At 47.5% G+C, this 15697-nt stretch overlaps 1 protein-coding gene across 1 annotated transcript in view; it reads left to right on the top strand.

Annotated features, from left to right (window-relative positions):
* Positions 1 to 14984, top strand: part of LOC120919303 (melanoregulin-like) — a 112085-nt gene extending 97101 nt beyond the window's left edge. Inside the window, exon 5 of the mRNA XM_040331397.1 lies at positions 14338 to 14984. Coding sequence (XP_040187331.1) covers positions 14338 to 14556 — 219 coding nt within the window. The 3' untranslated portion in view covers positions 14557 to 14984. The remainder of the gene's footprint in view (positions 1 to 14337) is intronic.
* The last annotated feature ends 713 nt before the right edge of the window (positions 14985 to 15697 follow it).

The following is a 15697-nucleotide window of genomic DNA, read 5'->3' as shown; positions in this document are numbered from 1 at the left end:
CCCATTTGCAAGACATGGCACCTCCCAAAGGGACCAAAAAAAGGAAGGCCAACTTTGTGGCTGCAGAGATGGACATCCTGATTGCTGCACTCCAGCAGCATAAGGAAGTCCTATATGGTGCCCAGCGGGCAAACACCACCATTGCCCAAAGGAGGGCTATATATGAAGCCATTGCCCTGGACATCAATGCCCTGGGTAATGAAGTGCGTACCTGGGATGACATCCAGAAGAAATGAAATGATATGAGGCGCAGGGTCCATGAAAAACTGGCTCTTATCAGGAAGCATACCGGTGGCACGGGAGGTGGTCCGCGATGTATGATCCGGCTCAATCAGGAGGAGCAGCTTATTGCACAAACGTTCGTGCAGGAGCAGGTGGAGGGACTTGAAGGGTACGACTCCACTGTTGGGAACTTGGGGACTGGTAAGTTATTTTTCTTTCATATCTGCTGTGCATCATGGGAGGGGGTACAAGTGAACATATTTGTGGGTAGAAGTGAAGATGTAAGTATTATTTTTCTTTCATATCTGCTGTGCATCATGGGAGGGGGTACAAGTGAACATATGAGAAGTGTGTAGCACCAGCAAAATATGTCGTTTTGGTGTCATCCACAGGTGGTGATGAGGAAGAAGAAGCTGGGCCGTCTTCGGCTGCGGCTCGACCCAGCCCATCCAGACCAGAGCCAGGGGTCCAGTCAGGCCCCATGGACATTCTGGCTATGCTGGTCCAGGAGGAGATCCTACCGGGGCCAAGTATGGTGGAGGAAGTTGTGTTGGAGGAGGATACCTTTCTCCTCATCCAGGACTCTGGCTCCCTCCAGGAGGATACCACCATCCCTGTGCAACCCACCACCTGGCTAATAAATAAAAATCACTGATTGCCTTCTGCCGCACGTCAGCCGTGGTTGGTTTGATAAATTGTGTGCCCATTCGTCTGAGTATTGCAGGGATCACTTGGTGCACACACCTGCTCATGCTGGATTGGGACATCCCCGCCACCACTCCACCTGTGCGCTGAAATGAGCCAGTTGCCAAAAAATGAAGGGTTGCCACTACCTTCACCAGTGGCTGCACTGCCTGTCCCCGATGGGTCGGGCTGCTGATGTCATCCTGCAGGATTGTTACCAACTCAAGGATGACTTCAGGGCTGAAGCGAAACATGCGATACACCTCAGTATCACTCATCTGAAAAAGGTTGTAGCGCCCTCTGTAAATCCTCTCCCGTGCCCTCCTACGAGTCGGCTCAGTCAATATAATATCAAGAACCATAGCTGCCCCTGGCATGTTGGTGCACAGATGTGAGGTCCCGAAAATGTGGGTGCTCTGCTTGTTCAGCTCGTCTGTCTAGGTGCTGCTGAAGTTGCGCGCTCCTTCAGATGACATTTGGCCATCTTTTGCTAACTTGCCCCTGCTTTTAACAGGAGCAAGTTTGCCCGGGGAAAAAAGCTTGCACGCTTCCAGTGCAAGATGCGCATCACACGCGCATGTTTCTGAATCATCGGCAGTACCTAATTTGCATATTCGCTGAGGGAATTCCATGAAGGCGCAACTTACACCCCGCGCAAAATTGCGCGAAAATTGAGCTGGAACAGCTAGGCTGCGTGCGCGGGAAAATGGCCGCATTTCAGGCTTAACTGGTTTACAGAATCAGCCGCAAATTTGCATAGGAGCAAATCAGTACTTGCGCTGCGCAAATCACACTTGTTCCCACGCAAGTGCTTCTTGAATCTGGGCCACTGTGTTCAGTGTTTCGCCAATCACGGACATCCTCTTGTCCGAGGATGAAAGGATGTCCATGATTGTCGGAACACTGAACACAGTGTCTGCTGGGAAACTGAATCCAAGGATGAGAGAACGTCCGTGATAGGCGGAACTGTGTCTGCTGGGAAAACGCCTATCACGAAAGGGACCAGGAGGAGACCGTGACTTTTAAGCAATGAATGGACGCCCACAGCCTGTCAAGAATTTCAGGTACACTGCAATGGGCTCAGTTAGGCTGCAATGGGCACAGTGAGGTTGCGTTGGGCACAGTGAGGTTGCAATGGGCACAGTAAGGCTGTAAAAGGGCATTGTAGACCATCTTTTTTATTTACAGTAGCTGCTGCATTCTCACCCTAGGCTTATACTTGAGTCAATAAGTTTTCCCATTTTTTTGTGGTAAAATTAGGTGTGACGGTATCGGTATGATATCCCCGTCAACGTTCCCTTCTTCCCATAACGACAATCACCCCAATATTCCACGAGGAGGGATATCCCTGGAATCGCCCAGAAAGCCACACATGAGACCAGCTTACTGCTTGAACAACACAGAGTTTTAATGGTAAGAAACCAGAGCTTATATGTGGTTACAACTGTTACAATGACAAATCTCCGCCCCCCCTCACACAGTGGGGGGTCTTCAATACAGCTCCTTTGAAATAAAGATATTTCTTTGAACTACTCAGTAGCTAGCCGGTTCGGCTCCGCATATAGAGAGATAATTATCACAAGGAAGCAATCAGCATAATTAACATGAGCCACTTATCTAATCACAGTAACCAGTAAACACAGGGCTAGAACAATTAACATTTGAAACAGGGCTAGCTGCAGAAGAGTAATTACAATTAACAGCCTTAAACAAGCAGGGAGGATTAAACTGAAGCATATAGGTAAAAAGTCCATCACATTAGGTACCTCGGCTCATACTCGGGTCGGCTTATACTCGAGTATATACGGTAAGGTAGACAAAATGCAGGGTAGTTGCTGGGGGTGAGGTAATCCCATGACAAGTTCTAGGTTAGGTATGAAGTAAATAAAGGTAAATACAAAGAAAATAATAATAAAGTAAACATATAGAACAATTACCCAAGACTTGCCACATTAAGGCCCCGTACACACGACCAAACATGTATGCTGAAACTGGTCCGCGGGCCAGTTTCAGCATACATGTTCGGTCGTGTGTGGGCGCGAGCGGGCCGAATTCCAGAAAACATTTGCCCGCCGGGCCTTTTCCCAGCAGACAAATATTCCTGGACGTGTTTTAAAACCGTCCGCTGGAATCCTGCCCGCTCGGACATGTACGGTCGTCAGTACAGACCTACCGTACATGTCCAGGCGCCCGCCGTCCCTCGCATGCGTCGAATGACTTCGACGCATGCGTGGAAGCATTTTAAAGGCGGGCCGCCCACGTCGCTGCGTCATTGTCGCGGCGACACCGCGTCATCGACGCGGCGACACCGCGGACACGCCCCGCGTATTGTTTACGCGCGGACTTCTGTACGATGGTGTGTACAACCATCGTACAGAAGCCCTCTGGCAGACATGTATGGTGAAAACGGTCCGACGGACCGCTTTCACCATACATGTTTGTTCGTGTGTACCCGGCCTAAGAGACAGAAGTTTCCAGAACTTCTATATAGCAAAACTCACCAGTTCAGTAAATAAATGGGCAAGATAAACGGGCAAGGAAGACATTTTTCTTGTAGAAATATTTATGTCAAAATATCACAGGCATACCGAAGCATATTCCAGGTAGGGACCACCACCAGCCAGGGGCGGATCCAGAGTCTAGTCTCAGGAGGGGCACTGCCAGAAAATATGTTTTTTTTTTGCGGACAATTTATCGGGGAAACGGCTGTTGTTGGAGCTTCAATCATCCTGGCACCATGGTTGTTATAAAAAAACAGAAAGTACAGCGCTCAGTAAACAATAACAGCCAATATACAGTTAAGCAATATTGGTATAAATAACCGTGACATATGTGAAAGATAATATAAATAAACAAGAAAAGTCCATAAACATAATCCTCATCCGGCTGAATGAATGAAAAAAGTTCATAAAGTGCTGATAAGTGAATAAGGGTGAAACAAAGATCCTCCACCGGAAAGGACACCCAATTGGTGAAAAGTAGTCTCCTTACCAGATGGATTGACCGTTATTGCAGCGGTCTAATAGGGCTCAGGGATGTTTAGAGTCTTCCCAATAGGACTATCTCTGGATATGGAAGATGCAAGGGATAATTCCAAACCATGTACACTCCAGTGAATCAGTGCCCATTCAGGCTCCTCAGGGAGTTGGTAATTAAAAAAACAAGCGGAGAACAATTGCAGGGACACTGGACTAACAGTGGTTAGTATGTGTAGTATGTGTAGGCTGCTGGCAGGGACACTGATACCTGGATCCGTATCTTGTGCGGAATACTTCCCCATTTCTATATATTGGGCTGTTCTGGTGCTATTGCTACCCACTGCATAACTACAACTTTGACCCTGCCCTGTAACCAGGTCATCTGGACTTGACTTACACATACTAACCACTGTTAGTCCAGTGTCCCTGCAATTGTTCTCCGCTTGTTTTTTTAATTACTAACTCCCTGAGGAGCCTGAATGGGCACTGATTCACTGGAGTGTACATGGTTTGGAATTATCCCCTGCATCTTGCATATCCAGAGATAGTCCTATTGGGAAGACTCTAAACATCGTGAGGGCTCTATTAGACCGCTGCAATAGCGGTCGATCCATCTGGTAAGGAGACTACTTTTCACCAATTGGGTGTCCTTTCCATGGGAGGATCTTTGTTTTACCCTTATTCACTTATCAGCACTTTATGAACTTTTTTCATTCATTCAGCCGGATGAGGATTATGTTTATGGTGTTTTCTTGTTTATTTATATTATCCTCTATTTGGTAGATGCAATAACTTTTGCGCAAACGAATCAATATGATCAAATACCACCAAAAGAAAGCTCTATTTGTTTAGGTACAACATCACACGACTGCGCAATATTCAGTTAAATCGATGCATTCCCAAATCACAAAAAAAAAAAAAGATTGAAGTGCATTATTTCTATTATTACATTGTTATATAAAATAGTTCAACTCACCATAATGCCGAATCATTGGGAGCCCGGAGTGCGTCACTTGCTGCGTCACCTGCCACCAGATGCAGATTGTCACTTGTTGCGGAATGTCACTTGCCACACATTGCGGATTGTCACTTTTCACAACGTCACCTGCCACACGTAGCGGAATGTCATTTGCCATGACGTCACCTGCCACACGTTGCAGATTGTCACTTCACCTGCCACACGCAGCGGATTGCCACTTGCTGTGTCCCAGAGTCAAGGCAGGCAGCAGAGAGATGATGTAATCTCTCTGCTGCTGGCGGCTGCACAGTGAGGGCCGAACTGCAGTGATGCAGGGCGGGCGGTGAGAGATGTCATCTCTCTGCTCCCCCGCCCGCCGGCCCACTAATTGACCAGCAAGCCCGCTCACGCCATCTGTCTCACCCGTTCATTCTGCCGCCGACCCAGGGTCTGACAGAGAGGAAGAGGGGGAGCGGATGACAGAGGAAGAGGGGGAGCGGATGACAGAGGAAGAGGGGGAGCAGATGACAGAGGAAGAGGGGGAGCGGATGACAGAGAGGAAGAGGGGGGAGCGGATGACAGAGAGGAAGAGGAGGGAGCAGATGACGGAGAGGAAGGGGAGGGAGCAGATGACGGAGAGGAAGGGGGCAGGGCCGGACTGGCCTACCGGGAAATTTCCCGGCAGGTTGCCTGCCTGGGCTAAGCTGTGGCTGCAGCGCAGAGATACGCTCCCTCCTCCTCTTTTTCACTCCACTACATGATGTCACACACAATCAGCGGGCAGCGAGTGTTAAACTTTTCCCGCGCTGCTGTGAGAAAAGTCCCGCCCTCCTCGACCAGCTCGATTTAAATCCAGGGCGCACCTACAGCAGTGTGTACCAGAGGTGGAGAGGGAAGGAAATGTCTGCTGTGGATTGTGCGGGGCGCGGGGAGGGAACCATCTCATGCAGCTCACTGACAGTTCCCTCCCCCGGCTCCTCCAGCTCCATTCGGCGGCTCAGGGCTCTGATGCTTAGGAGCTGGCCCGCCTCCCTCACTTACAATGGTCGGGACTCGTGAGGGGTTGTGGCCCCGCCTGTTATGGGGGGCGGAGCGGCTGGCCGGGCTCAGGGATGATCGCACGGGCCCAAGTTCTGGGCAGAACAACATGGAGGTACAAAAAAATGTTGTTTTACTTTTTATGTAGTCCCCTGTGTCATCCAGCCCTGTGTCACCCAGTCCCCTGTGTCATCCAGCCCTGTGTCACCCAGTCCCCTGTGTCACCCAGTCCCCTGCGTCACCCAGTCCCCTGCGTCACCCAGCCCTGTGTCACCCAGCCCCCTATCTGACCCAGTCCCCAGTGTCACACAGTCCCCTGCTGTCACCCAGTCCCCTGCTGTCACCCAGTCCCCTGCTGTCACCCAGTCTCCTGCGTCACCCAGCCCCCTGTGTCACCCAGCCCTCTATCTGACCCAGTCCCCAGTGTCACCCAGCCCCCTGCCGTCACCCAGCCCCCTCTGTCACCCAATCCCCTGCTGTCGCCAAGTCCTCTGTCACCCAGTCGCCAAGTCCTCTGTCACCCAGTCCCCTGCTGTCGCCAATTCCTCTGTCACCAAGTCCCCTGCTGTCGCCAAGTCCTCTGTCACCCAGTCCCCTGCTGTCGCCCAGTCCTCTGTCAACCAGTCCTCTGTCACCCAGTCCCCTGCTGTCGTGACATGCTGAATCTGGTGACAAGTGGCAAGTGACATTTCTGAGTGTCTCTGATGCTCTCCGGTGCCCCCCACCTCTGGCCACATGCGGTACTGCATGCAATTGAAGTCAATGCAGAACAAATTAACTTCAATGGGGAAACTCACTTTGATATGTGAGTACTTTGGATTACGAGTATTCTCCTGGAACGCATTATGCTCGTAATCCAGGGTTCCACTGTAATATATATATATATATCTCCCTAGCCCTATGCGCTTTCATATCTGTCTTATCTTTATATAATACGCTCTTTAAATGTTTCTTTAAAATGTATGGTTTTCTCTTTTATAAACAAGAAAATAATGACGTTATGATGTTGGGCTGGTATAATAATGCTATGGGGCTGGTATGAAATGTTTTCCAGGGCTGGTTTTTACTCCCAGTCCGGCCCTGGAAGGGGGGAGCGGATGACAGAGAGGAAGAGGGGGGAGCGGATGACAGAGAGGAAGAGGGGGGAGCGGATGACAGAGAGGAAGAGGGGGCAGCTGATAGAGAGGAGGAGGGGGGGCCGCGGGTGGCTGATAGAGAGGAGGGGGGTCGGCTGACAGAGAGGAGTGGGGTTGGCTGATAGAGGAGGGGGGGAGCGCGGGTGGCTGATAGAGAGGAGGCGGGGGCCGTGGGTGGCTGATAGAGGAGGGGCCGTGGGTGGCTGATAGAGAGGAGGGGGCCGTGGGTGGCTGATAGAGAGGAGGGGGGCCGTGGGTGGCTGATAAAGAGGAGGGGGGCCGTGGGTGGCTGATAGAGAGGAGGGGGCCGTAGGTGGCTGATAGTAAGGAGGAGGGGGGCCGCGGGTGACCGATAGAGAGGAGGGGGGGCCCGCGGGTGGCCGATAGAGAGGAGGGGGGGCCCGCGGGTGGCCGATAGAGAGGAGGGGGGCCGCGGGTGGCCGATAGAGAGGGGGGCTGCGGGTGGCTGACAGAGCAGATGAGAGAGACGGTCACGGACCTCAGGAGACAGTGTCGGTGACACACAGACAGCGGAAGTATGCAGGGCTGGCGCGATTACCCACAGACAGTCCAGCTCCAGGCGAATCACAAGCCTCATGTATGCCCCGCACATGACCTGCTTGGCCAATCACATGACACCCGCCGCTGCCCATTGCTGAGCTCGGCTCAAACACAGAGTTAGGCAGCAGTTTGAACTTTGATTTGCCGTGCCCCTGAAAGTGCCGCCTGACACCGCGGTACCATCGGGTCCCATGATAGGGCCGGCTCTGCTGCTAGGCCCAGAGGCTTCCCAGGCATACGGCCTAGCTCCCAGGGGGAGACCTCCAGCCCCAGGCCTTAGGTCTATAAGAAAAATAACAAACAATTTTGCTGTGGGGAAACGCAATCAAAAACTGAGGAGCACAGGGAGGGGGTGGGGGTTTTAACTACTTTGATTGATTGTGTTTCAGGTTGAGCCAGTCATCTCTCATTGTGCCATCCTGGAAGATGACTTGAGAAAGAGACAATACAGATTGCCAATTTTGGGGGCTTGAGAATGGACCAGGGACATGCTATTTGTCCACATGGATATGCTATTTGTCCACATGGTGGTTAGAATGAAGGAACCTTAATACCTACAATTATAGAAAATAATGGGGTATGAAAATTTCATAAAAAAGGTTTGGATGTTTGGGCCTCATTAAACCCAGGGGCATGGATAGCATTAAGGTGCTTAATCCAGATCGTTTCCCTACGAAGAATATGTTTGTCGCATTCACCGCCTCAAGGATCTTTGGGGATCACAGCCAGTGCAATAAACGAAACCAGAGAAACGTTGTATTTGTAATATAAATCCAAGTGTCTACTCACAGCGGTCACCATTTTGCCATTAGCTGAGTAGTATACATGGTCCTTAATTCTGTAATGGAAGTGCCTGGCCGTTTTTCCCACATAAAAGGCACCACATTTACATGACAAGAGATAAACAATACCTTGTGTGTCACAGTCCGCATGAAAATTTGGGACTAACATTTCTCAGTTTGGGAGTATTAATCCTGCTTACAGCAGGAGAGTGGTACAGGCAGCTTCCCCCACAATGCTGAGCCGCCTGCTGACTTGATTGACTGGACAAAGCTGCAAGGGGACAGGGATAGCGTCGGGGCCACCCATGCTCCCCAGTGCCCAGGGGAGTCTGCTCATTAAGACGGCCCTGGCACAGCCTGTTAAACTCATGCATTGAGATAAATGGGGCTGCTGCAACCTTGAGCTGAACGATTGTCTCATAGTTGCAATGCGGTTCCACAGTGGATTGCTATTTAAATGGCTTTATCACCTGTCTGAAAGACCTCTTAGGCCCCGTACACACGACCGGTTTTCTCGGTTTTCTCAGCAAGAAACTCGATGGGAGACGTATTCTGCCGAGAAAAATGGCCGTGTGTACCCTTTTCGCCGGGAAACTCGTCGAGCCAAAAAGAGAACATGTTCTCTATTTCCTCGTTGGACAATGGGAACATTTGGCTCGACAAGTTTTTTGACAGCCGAACAAGGAACTCGACGAGCAAAACGTGTTTTGCCCGTCGAGTTTCTCGGCCTTGTGTACGCGGCCTTACTGTCTGGATGAACAGGTGAAAATAATGGGGAAAAAGTCGAAAAAAATGAAATCTAATGCATTGCAGCCACCACATCTAATAATTAGCAAGCTGAAATACAATACATTTTTGTTTTTGGGGTAAATGCTGTGTCTATGTACAGTAATCCATTGTAACCAGAGAGTTTATATTCCTCAAGTCAGACCAGTCCAAGGTCTTGTGTAAATGGATAAATGCAGTATCCCTTCAGTTTGAGAAGCTTTTCGGAACCTTCTGACTTACTTCACTGGTTCCGCTGGTCTTCTAATTTGTCGTAATTATACCGGGATGATGCCTGCACCTACAGGCATCATCCCGGTATTGAATTTTTCAGCCGGTGATTCAGTTTCTAGCAGAAGTAATTCTAATAGCTAAATAGCCATTCGATCACTTATGTGGGTGGCGGTTGCCTTTCCCAGGCTCTACTGTTCGATCGCGTAGCCCAGGAGCGATGCAAGCGGCGGCGATGAATTTTGTTTGGGAGCCACGTCGCACGACCGTGCAATTGTCAGTTAAAGCGTCGCAGTGCCGAATCGCAAAAAGTGCTCTAGTCTTTGGCCAGCGAAATGGTCCGGGGCTTAAGTGGTTAAGGGGGTGTGTCCTAAGCCTATATACATTTGCTAATAGGTGTCCTTCATTCCCATCTCAAATGTTGGGAGGTATGCAATGAATGTCATCATTTCCGGTTCTGCTTTTTTGTTTACCTAGCCATCAGCGGCCAGGAAATCGGCCGATCAGACTGATCTGTGTCTGATCGGCTGCATTGGAGGCCAGAGGAGAGATCTGGGGATCGCTCCATAAAGAGGACCTGTCACAGCCCATGCTGTCACAAGGGAGGTTGTTCATCCCTTGTGATAGTTAGTTTAAAAAAAATAGTTTTGAATAAAATAAAAATAATAATAATAATAATAAATGGGTGTATGCAGCACTAGTAGCATAAAATTAAAGATAAGAGTCCATAGTGTTTAAAGTAAAGTCCTTGTTCAGGAAATGAAGCTAGAATGACCCACAGTGTAAACAAAGACACAATCAGGTGAGCATGAAATTATCCTCCACCGAACAACACACCGGGCCTCTTACCAAAGAAAACGGACCACTGGATTACAGGTGGTCAAACAAGCATATGTCCACAGCACCACAAAACCAATTTAATTGGATCATAGATGGCTGGGTCTTGTAGTCTCACCAAATGGAAGATTATAGGTGCATACATAAAATACAAGAAAGGCAACTCCTCATGGTGTAGTATTAAATAAAACCAGGCAAATTTGTTTTCTAAAAAAACAGCCAGGGTACTCACATTTTGTCAGATAAAAACAGGCATATCAAAGGCTGCAGTCTGTCATGAATAGCATTTGTTTCCAACCACAAAGATGGCTGCAGTCGACACATGACAGTGTCGTGATGTCAGAGCTCCACCCTTCGCTACGTTTTGTCCAATGGAACGTCGTTGGGGGCACCCTAGTTTGCCGCCATTGCACGGGCAGACACAATTTTAAAGCGTGACACGTTCAATATCTATTTACTTGGCGTAACATCATCTTTCACATTATACAAAAAAAATTGGGGTAAATATATATATTTTTTTAATAATAATAAAAAAAAAATCAAATAATTCTTTTTGAAAAACTGCTGCGCAAATACTGTGTGATATAAAAAATTGCAAGACCCATCATTTTATTTTTCTGGTTGAATTGAATGGAAAGAAAATTCTTATGTAAACTAAATGTCATGTACCCTGGCTCTAAAATGGGTTTTGATCAGCTAATATGGGTTACTGCCCCCACTAGCATATTTTCTACATGTACATGCTTTTGTGCCAGGATAAAGTAACTTCTGTACATATGCGCAAGTTACAACATCCCAGCCAATTAAGAAAACTCCAAAGCTAACCTTCTTTCTTCCATGTGCAGCTATACAATTTGGACATTTTGGGACAGAAAAAATAATTAGCCAGATTCAGTAAGACTTACGACGGCGTATCAGTAGATACGCCGTCGTAAGTCCGAATCTGCACCGTCGTATCTTTAAGCGTATTCTCAAACTGAGATATGCTTAAATGTTGCTAAGATACGACCGGCGTAAGTCTCCTACGCCGTCGTATCTTAGCTGCATATTTACGCTGGCCGCTAGGGGCGTGTACGTGGATTTACGCCTAGAATATGCAAATGAGCAAGATACGCCTATTCACAAACGTACTTGCGCCCGATACGCTGTTTACGTTAGGCGTTTTTCCGGTGTAAAGATAAACCACCAAAAAGATGGCGCAGCCCATGCAAGGTATAGACGACGGAACAGCCGTCGTATTTTACGTTGTTTGCATAAGCGTACGTGAATGGGGCTGGGCGTAGGTTACGTTCACGTCGAAAGCAAGGAGTATTTGCGACGTGATTCCGAGCATGCGCCGTACCAACGGCCCTCATTTACATGGGGTCACGGGTAATTTACATGGAGCACGCCCCCCACCTGCCTAATTTGAATTAGGTGGGGTTACACCAGGCTATTTGCGCTACGCCGACGTAACTTAGGAGGCAAGTGCTTTGTGAATACAGTACCTGCCTCACTATGTTACGTCGGCGTAGTGCAAATGGGATGCGCTACGCCAAACTAAAGATGCGCCCGTCTTACTGAATCTGGCTAAATTTGTCTATCCAAGCCTTCCCTACACCATTCCATATTTCCTCTTTTTGCTTCCTACTAATTTGATTTTCACATGATTATGTTTTCTCTGTGTGTGTATAATATATATATCATACATGCATACATACATACATACATACACACATACACACACACACACACACACACACACACACACACAGAGTATCTCACAAAAGTGAGTACACCCCTCACATTTTTGTAAATATTTTATTATATCTTTTCATGTGACAACACTGAAGAAATTACACTTTGCTACAATGTAAAGTAGCAAGTGTAAAGCTTGTATAACAGTATACATTTGCTGTCCCCTCAAAATAAATTACACAGTCTAAAGTGCTGGCAACAAAAGTGAGTACACCTCTAAGTAAAAATGTCCAAATTGGGCCCAATTAGCCATTTTCCCTCTCCAGTGTCATGTGACTAGTTAGTGTTACAAGGTCTAATGTGTGAATGGGGAGCATGTGCGGTAAATTTGGTATTATCGCTCTCACTCTCTCATACTGATCACTGGAAGTTCAACATGGCACCTCATGGCAAAGAACTCTCTGAGGATCTGAAAAAAAGGCCTAGGCTATGAGAAGGTTGCCAAGACATTGAAACTGAGCTGCAGCATGGTGGCCAAGACCATACAGCGGTTTAACAGGACAGGTTCCACTCAGAACAGGCCTCACCATGGTCGACCAGAGAAGTTGAGCTCATCGTCATATGCAGAAGTTGTCTTTGGGAAATAGATGTATGAGTGCTGCCAGCATTGCTGCAGAGGTTGAAGAATTCAGCCTGTCAGTGCTCAGACCATATGCCGCACACTGCATCAAATTGGTCTGCATGGCTGTTGTCCAAGAAGGAAGCCTCTTTTAAAGATGATGCACAAGTAAGCCCACAAACAGTTTGCTGAAAACAAGCAGACTAAGGACATGCATTACTGGAACCATGTCCTGTGGTCCGATGAGACCAAGATAAACATATGTGGTTTAGATGGTGTCAAGCGTGTGTGGTGGTCACTTATGTTGCCAGCGGTTTAGACATTAATGTGTGTTCAGTTTTTTGAGGGGACAGCAAATTTACACGGTTATACAAGCTGTACACTCCCTACCTTACATTGTAGCAAAGTGTAATTCCTTCAGTGTTGTCAAACGAAAAGATATAATCAAATATATACAAAAATGTGAGGGGTGTACTCACTTTTGTGAGATACTATATATATATATATATATATATATATATATATAATAAAAATAAAGAGTATGCAGGAATACAAATATCTGTGGAACTTTCAATCGGTTGCTCTTCATGTGGATTTACATTTCTAGACAGCACAAAAAAGATCCATTCATGTTCCTTGCCCCAAACTCCATGCTACAGTGTTTGGAGTTGTGCGATTGCCTGCAGATAATCACACAGAAGAGACAACTAGTAGGGCCCCCGTTTACACACCTGAGCATAGTGATTTTTAGGCGATTTTATTTGAGAGTTTTGCAAGCCTATGAACATTTTAGAAACTTGTTAGAAGCATTTTACATGTGTATTGAAGCTTCAGGTGTTTTTATTTTAGCCAATAAAAAGCACTAGGGGGAGAAGATTAAGGGTGGAGAGCTGCTGTTTTGCTATAAAAAAATATGCAACAAAATGCTTGTAAAATGAGCATGTTGAAGTCTATGGGGCCAGTCAGATGTGATAGGGCTATTGAAATGATTGGGGTTTTGTTTGTTGAGTGTATTAGACAGTGGCGGCTGGTGCTCAAATTTTTTTTTGGGGGGGGGGGCGCAAACAAACGAAAAAAAAAAACAACATTGCAGCCTCACTGTGCCCATCAAATGCAGCCTCACTGTGCCCATCAAATGCAGCCTCATTGTGCCCATCAAATGCAGCCTCACTGTGCCCATCAAATGCAGCCACTGTGCCATGCCATCAAACGCAGCCACTGTGCCATGCCATCAAACGCAGCCACTGTGCCATCAATTGTCACCACTGTGCCATGCCATAAAACGTAGCCACTGTGCCATGCCATCAAACGCAGCCACTGTGCCATCAATTGTCACCACTGTGCCATGCCATCAAACGCAGCCACTGGGCCATGCCAAATGCAGCCACTTTGCGCATCAATTGTCGCCACTATGCCCTTTAATTGTCGCCACTGTGCCCTTTAATTGTCACCACTGTGCCAATTGTCACCACTGTGCCCCAGTAATTATCGCCAATGTGCCTATCAGAGCCGCTGGCTCTGATAGACACTTCCACAGCCAACCAGCTGCCATTATTCAGATGGCCGGCACTCACCAGGTGGCCGGCCATCTGAATAGTCGGCGGCAGCGGCAATACATAGATTCATGCAATGCATGAATCTATGTATTGTATCAGTGGCGGTGCGGAAGCCAGAGGGGGTGGCGCTCTGGCGCCCCCTCTATGGACGCACTGCCACTGGTATTAGAGCCATAAGCTTCAAGTAGAAAATTGCTCAGGTGTGAACAGGGCCAAATGGCAATGCTGTAGTTTTTTATTACATTACTGTCCATTAAAAGGTGCTTATAACATTTTCACATTGTGTGTTTCAGGACCGCCTCATCGTTCTTGATATGGGAACAGAGTTTGTGTCCATTGCCAGGAGGTTTTATCCAGCAGAGGTCTTGACAAGCAGTGAGAAAGAAATTGTGGAACCTGGTACGGCAGTCTTAGTGAGCCCTGGCTGGCAGGAGATCGAAGATGGTGGAGAGAAGGATGAAGAGTGTGCTGAAGTGGATGAAGATAGCTTCCTAGTCAAACTGCTTGAGTGATATGAAAGAGACACTATACCTATTGCATAAACCTTTCAAAATTATGCATTTTAAATAAGTAGCATATTCTATTTTGCATGCAACATGTTTTGGTTCATCAACAATTTTCTTTTTGTATCAGTGGCCCAGAACAGAAATGTTCCCCTACTTAGCCAAGGACAGTAATTAGTCACAGGCAACACCATCAAAATGAAAGTGGAGACTCTTACATTCTCTACTGTCACCTCTGCCCAGCCTTCACTTACCATTTACCTTAGAGACGATGAACAGTTTGTATTTTATTGAGGGATTTTGAACTTGGATAGGTTAAGACAAATTATAGGATGCCCAGAATCAATAATAGAATCAATCAGATCAGGGGTCAAGTCCTGGGGAAAAAAGTGTGGGAACTCCCACCAAAGATCCACTCCCCCACCAAAAAGAAAAAAAATGATACGCTCATATGCATAATTACTAAACCGCATGTTTTTTTTTTTTTTTCAATCCACTGTACCTTAGTAATCCTTTATGTTACTAAACGCTTACTGTATATGGATTCATCGGGTAGCAAGTTCTTTCTAAAACCTGCGATAACTCGCGGCAGACCTCCGCAATGTCTCCTGGGAACAATGACAAACGCTCCCAGGAGACATTGCGGCATCGAAGAAGTGACGGAATACCCGCACACTACAGTACCTGATGAATCCATGTACAGGAAGTGTCCAGTAACATAAAGGATTACTAAGGTTCGCCTGCCCCTGACAGTGACTCGAGCTGGGCATCGCCGCTTAGTGAAGGATTGGCTCGGCTGCTCTAGTCCTGCAAAGGGAACTGCGTTCTTGCTGTGAAAAAAGTGCAGGAACTCCGTTCCCACGCGTTCCCGCAGGACTTGAGCCCTGAATCATATGATCAGTTGGAACCTCTTTTTACGCATCTACATCTCCAGCCTCCTCCAGCACAAGGCTTATTTGTAGATTGTTTCTCTCTCTCTCCTGTACAATACTTGGTTCCAAGCACAGCTAGCACATGGTAGCCCCAACTCTGACTCTGTCAGGCCTTAGCAACTGCTATTAGTGTAGAAACAAATAGTGAGAAGAAAGTCTTTTAATGCTAGCTGTCCTTAGGTACACTACTGCTCCCAGTCAGTCGTCTTCAGGCCCTA

Source organism: Rana temporaria, chromosome 12, assembly GCF_905171775.1.
Source record: "Rana temporaria chromosome 12, aRanTem1.1, whole genome shotgun sequence".
NCBI classification, from domain to species: Eukaryota; Metazoa; Chordata; class Amphibia; order Anura; family Ranidae; genus Rana; species Rana temporaria.
Note: the sequence above shows the minus strand (reverse complement) of the source record. Positions and strands in the feature narration are given on the sequence as shown.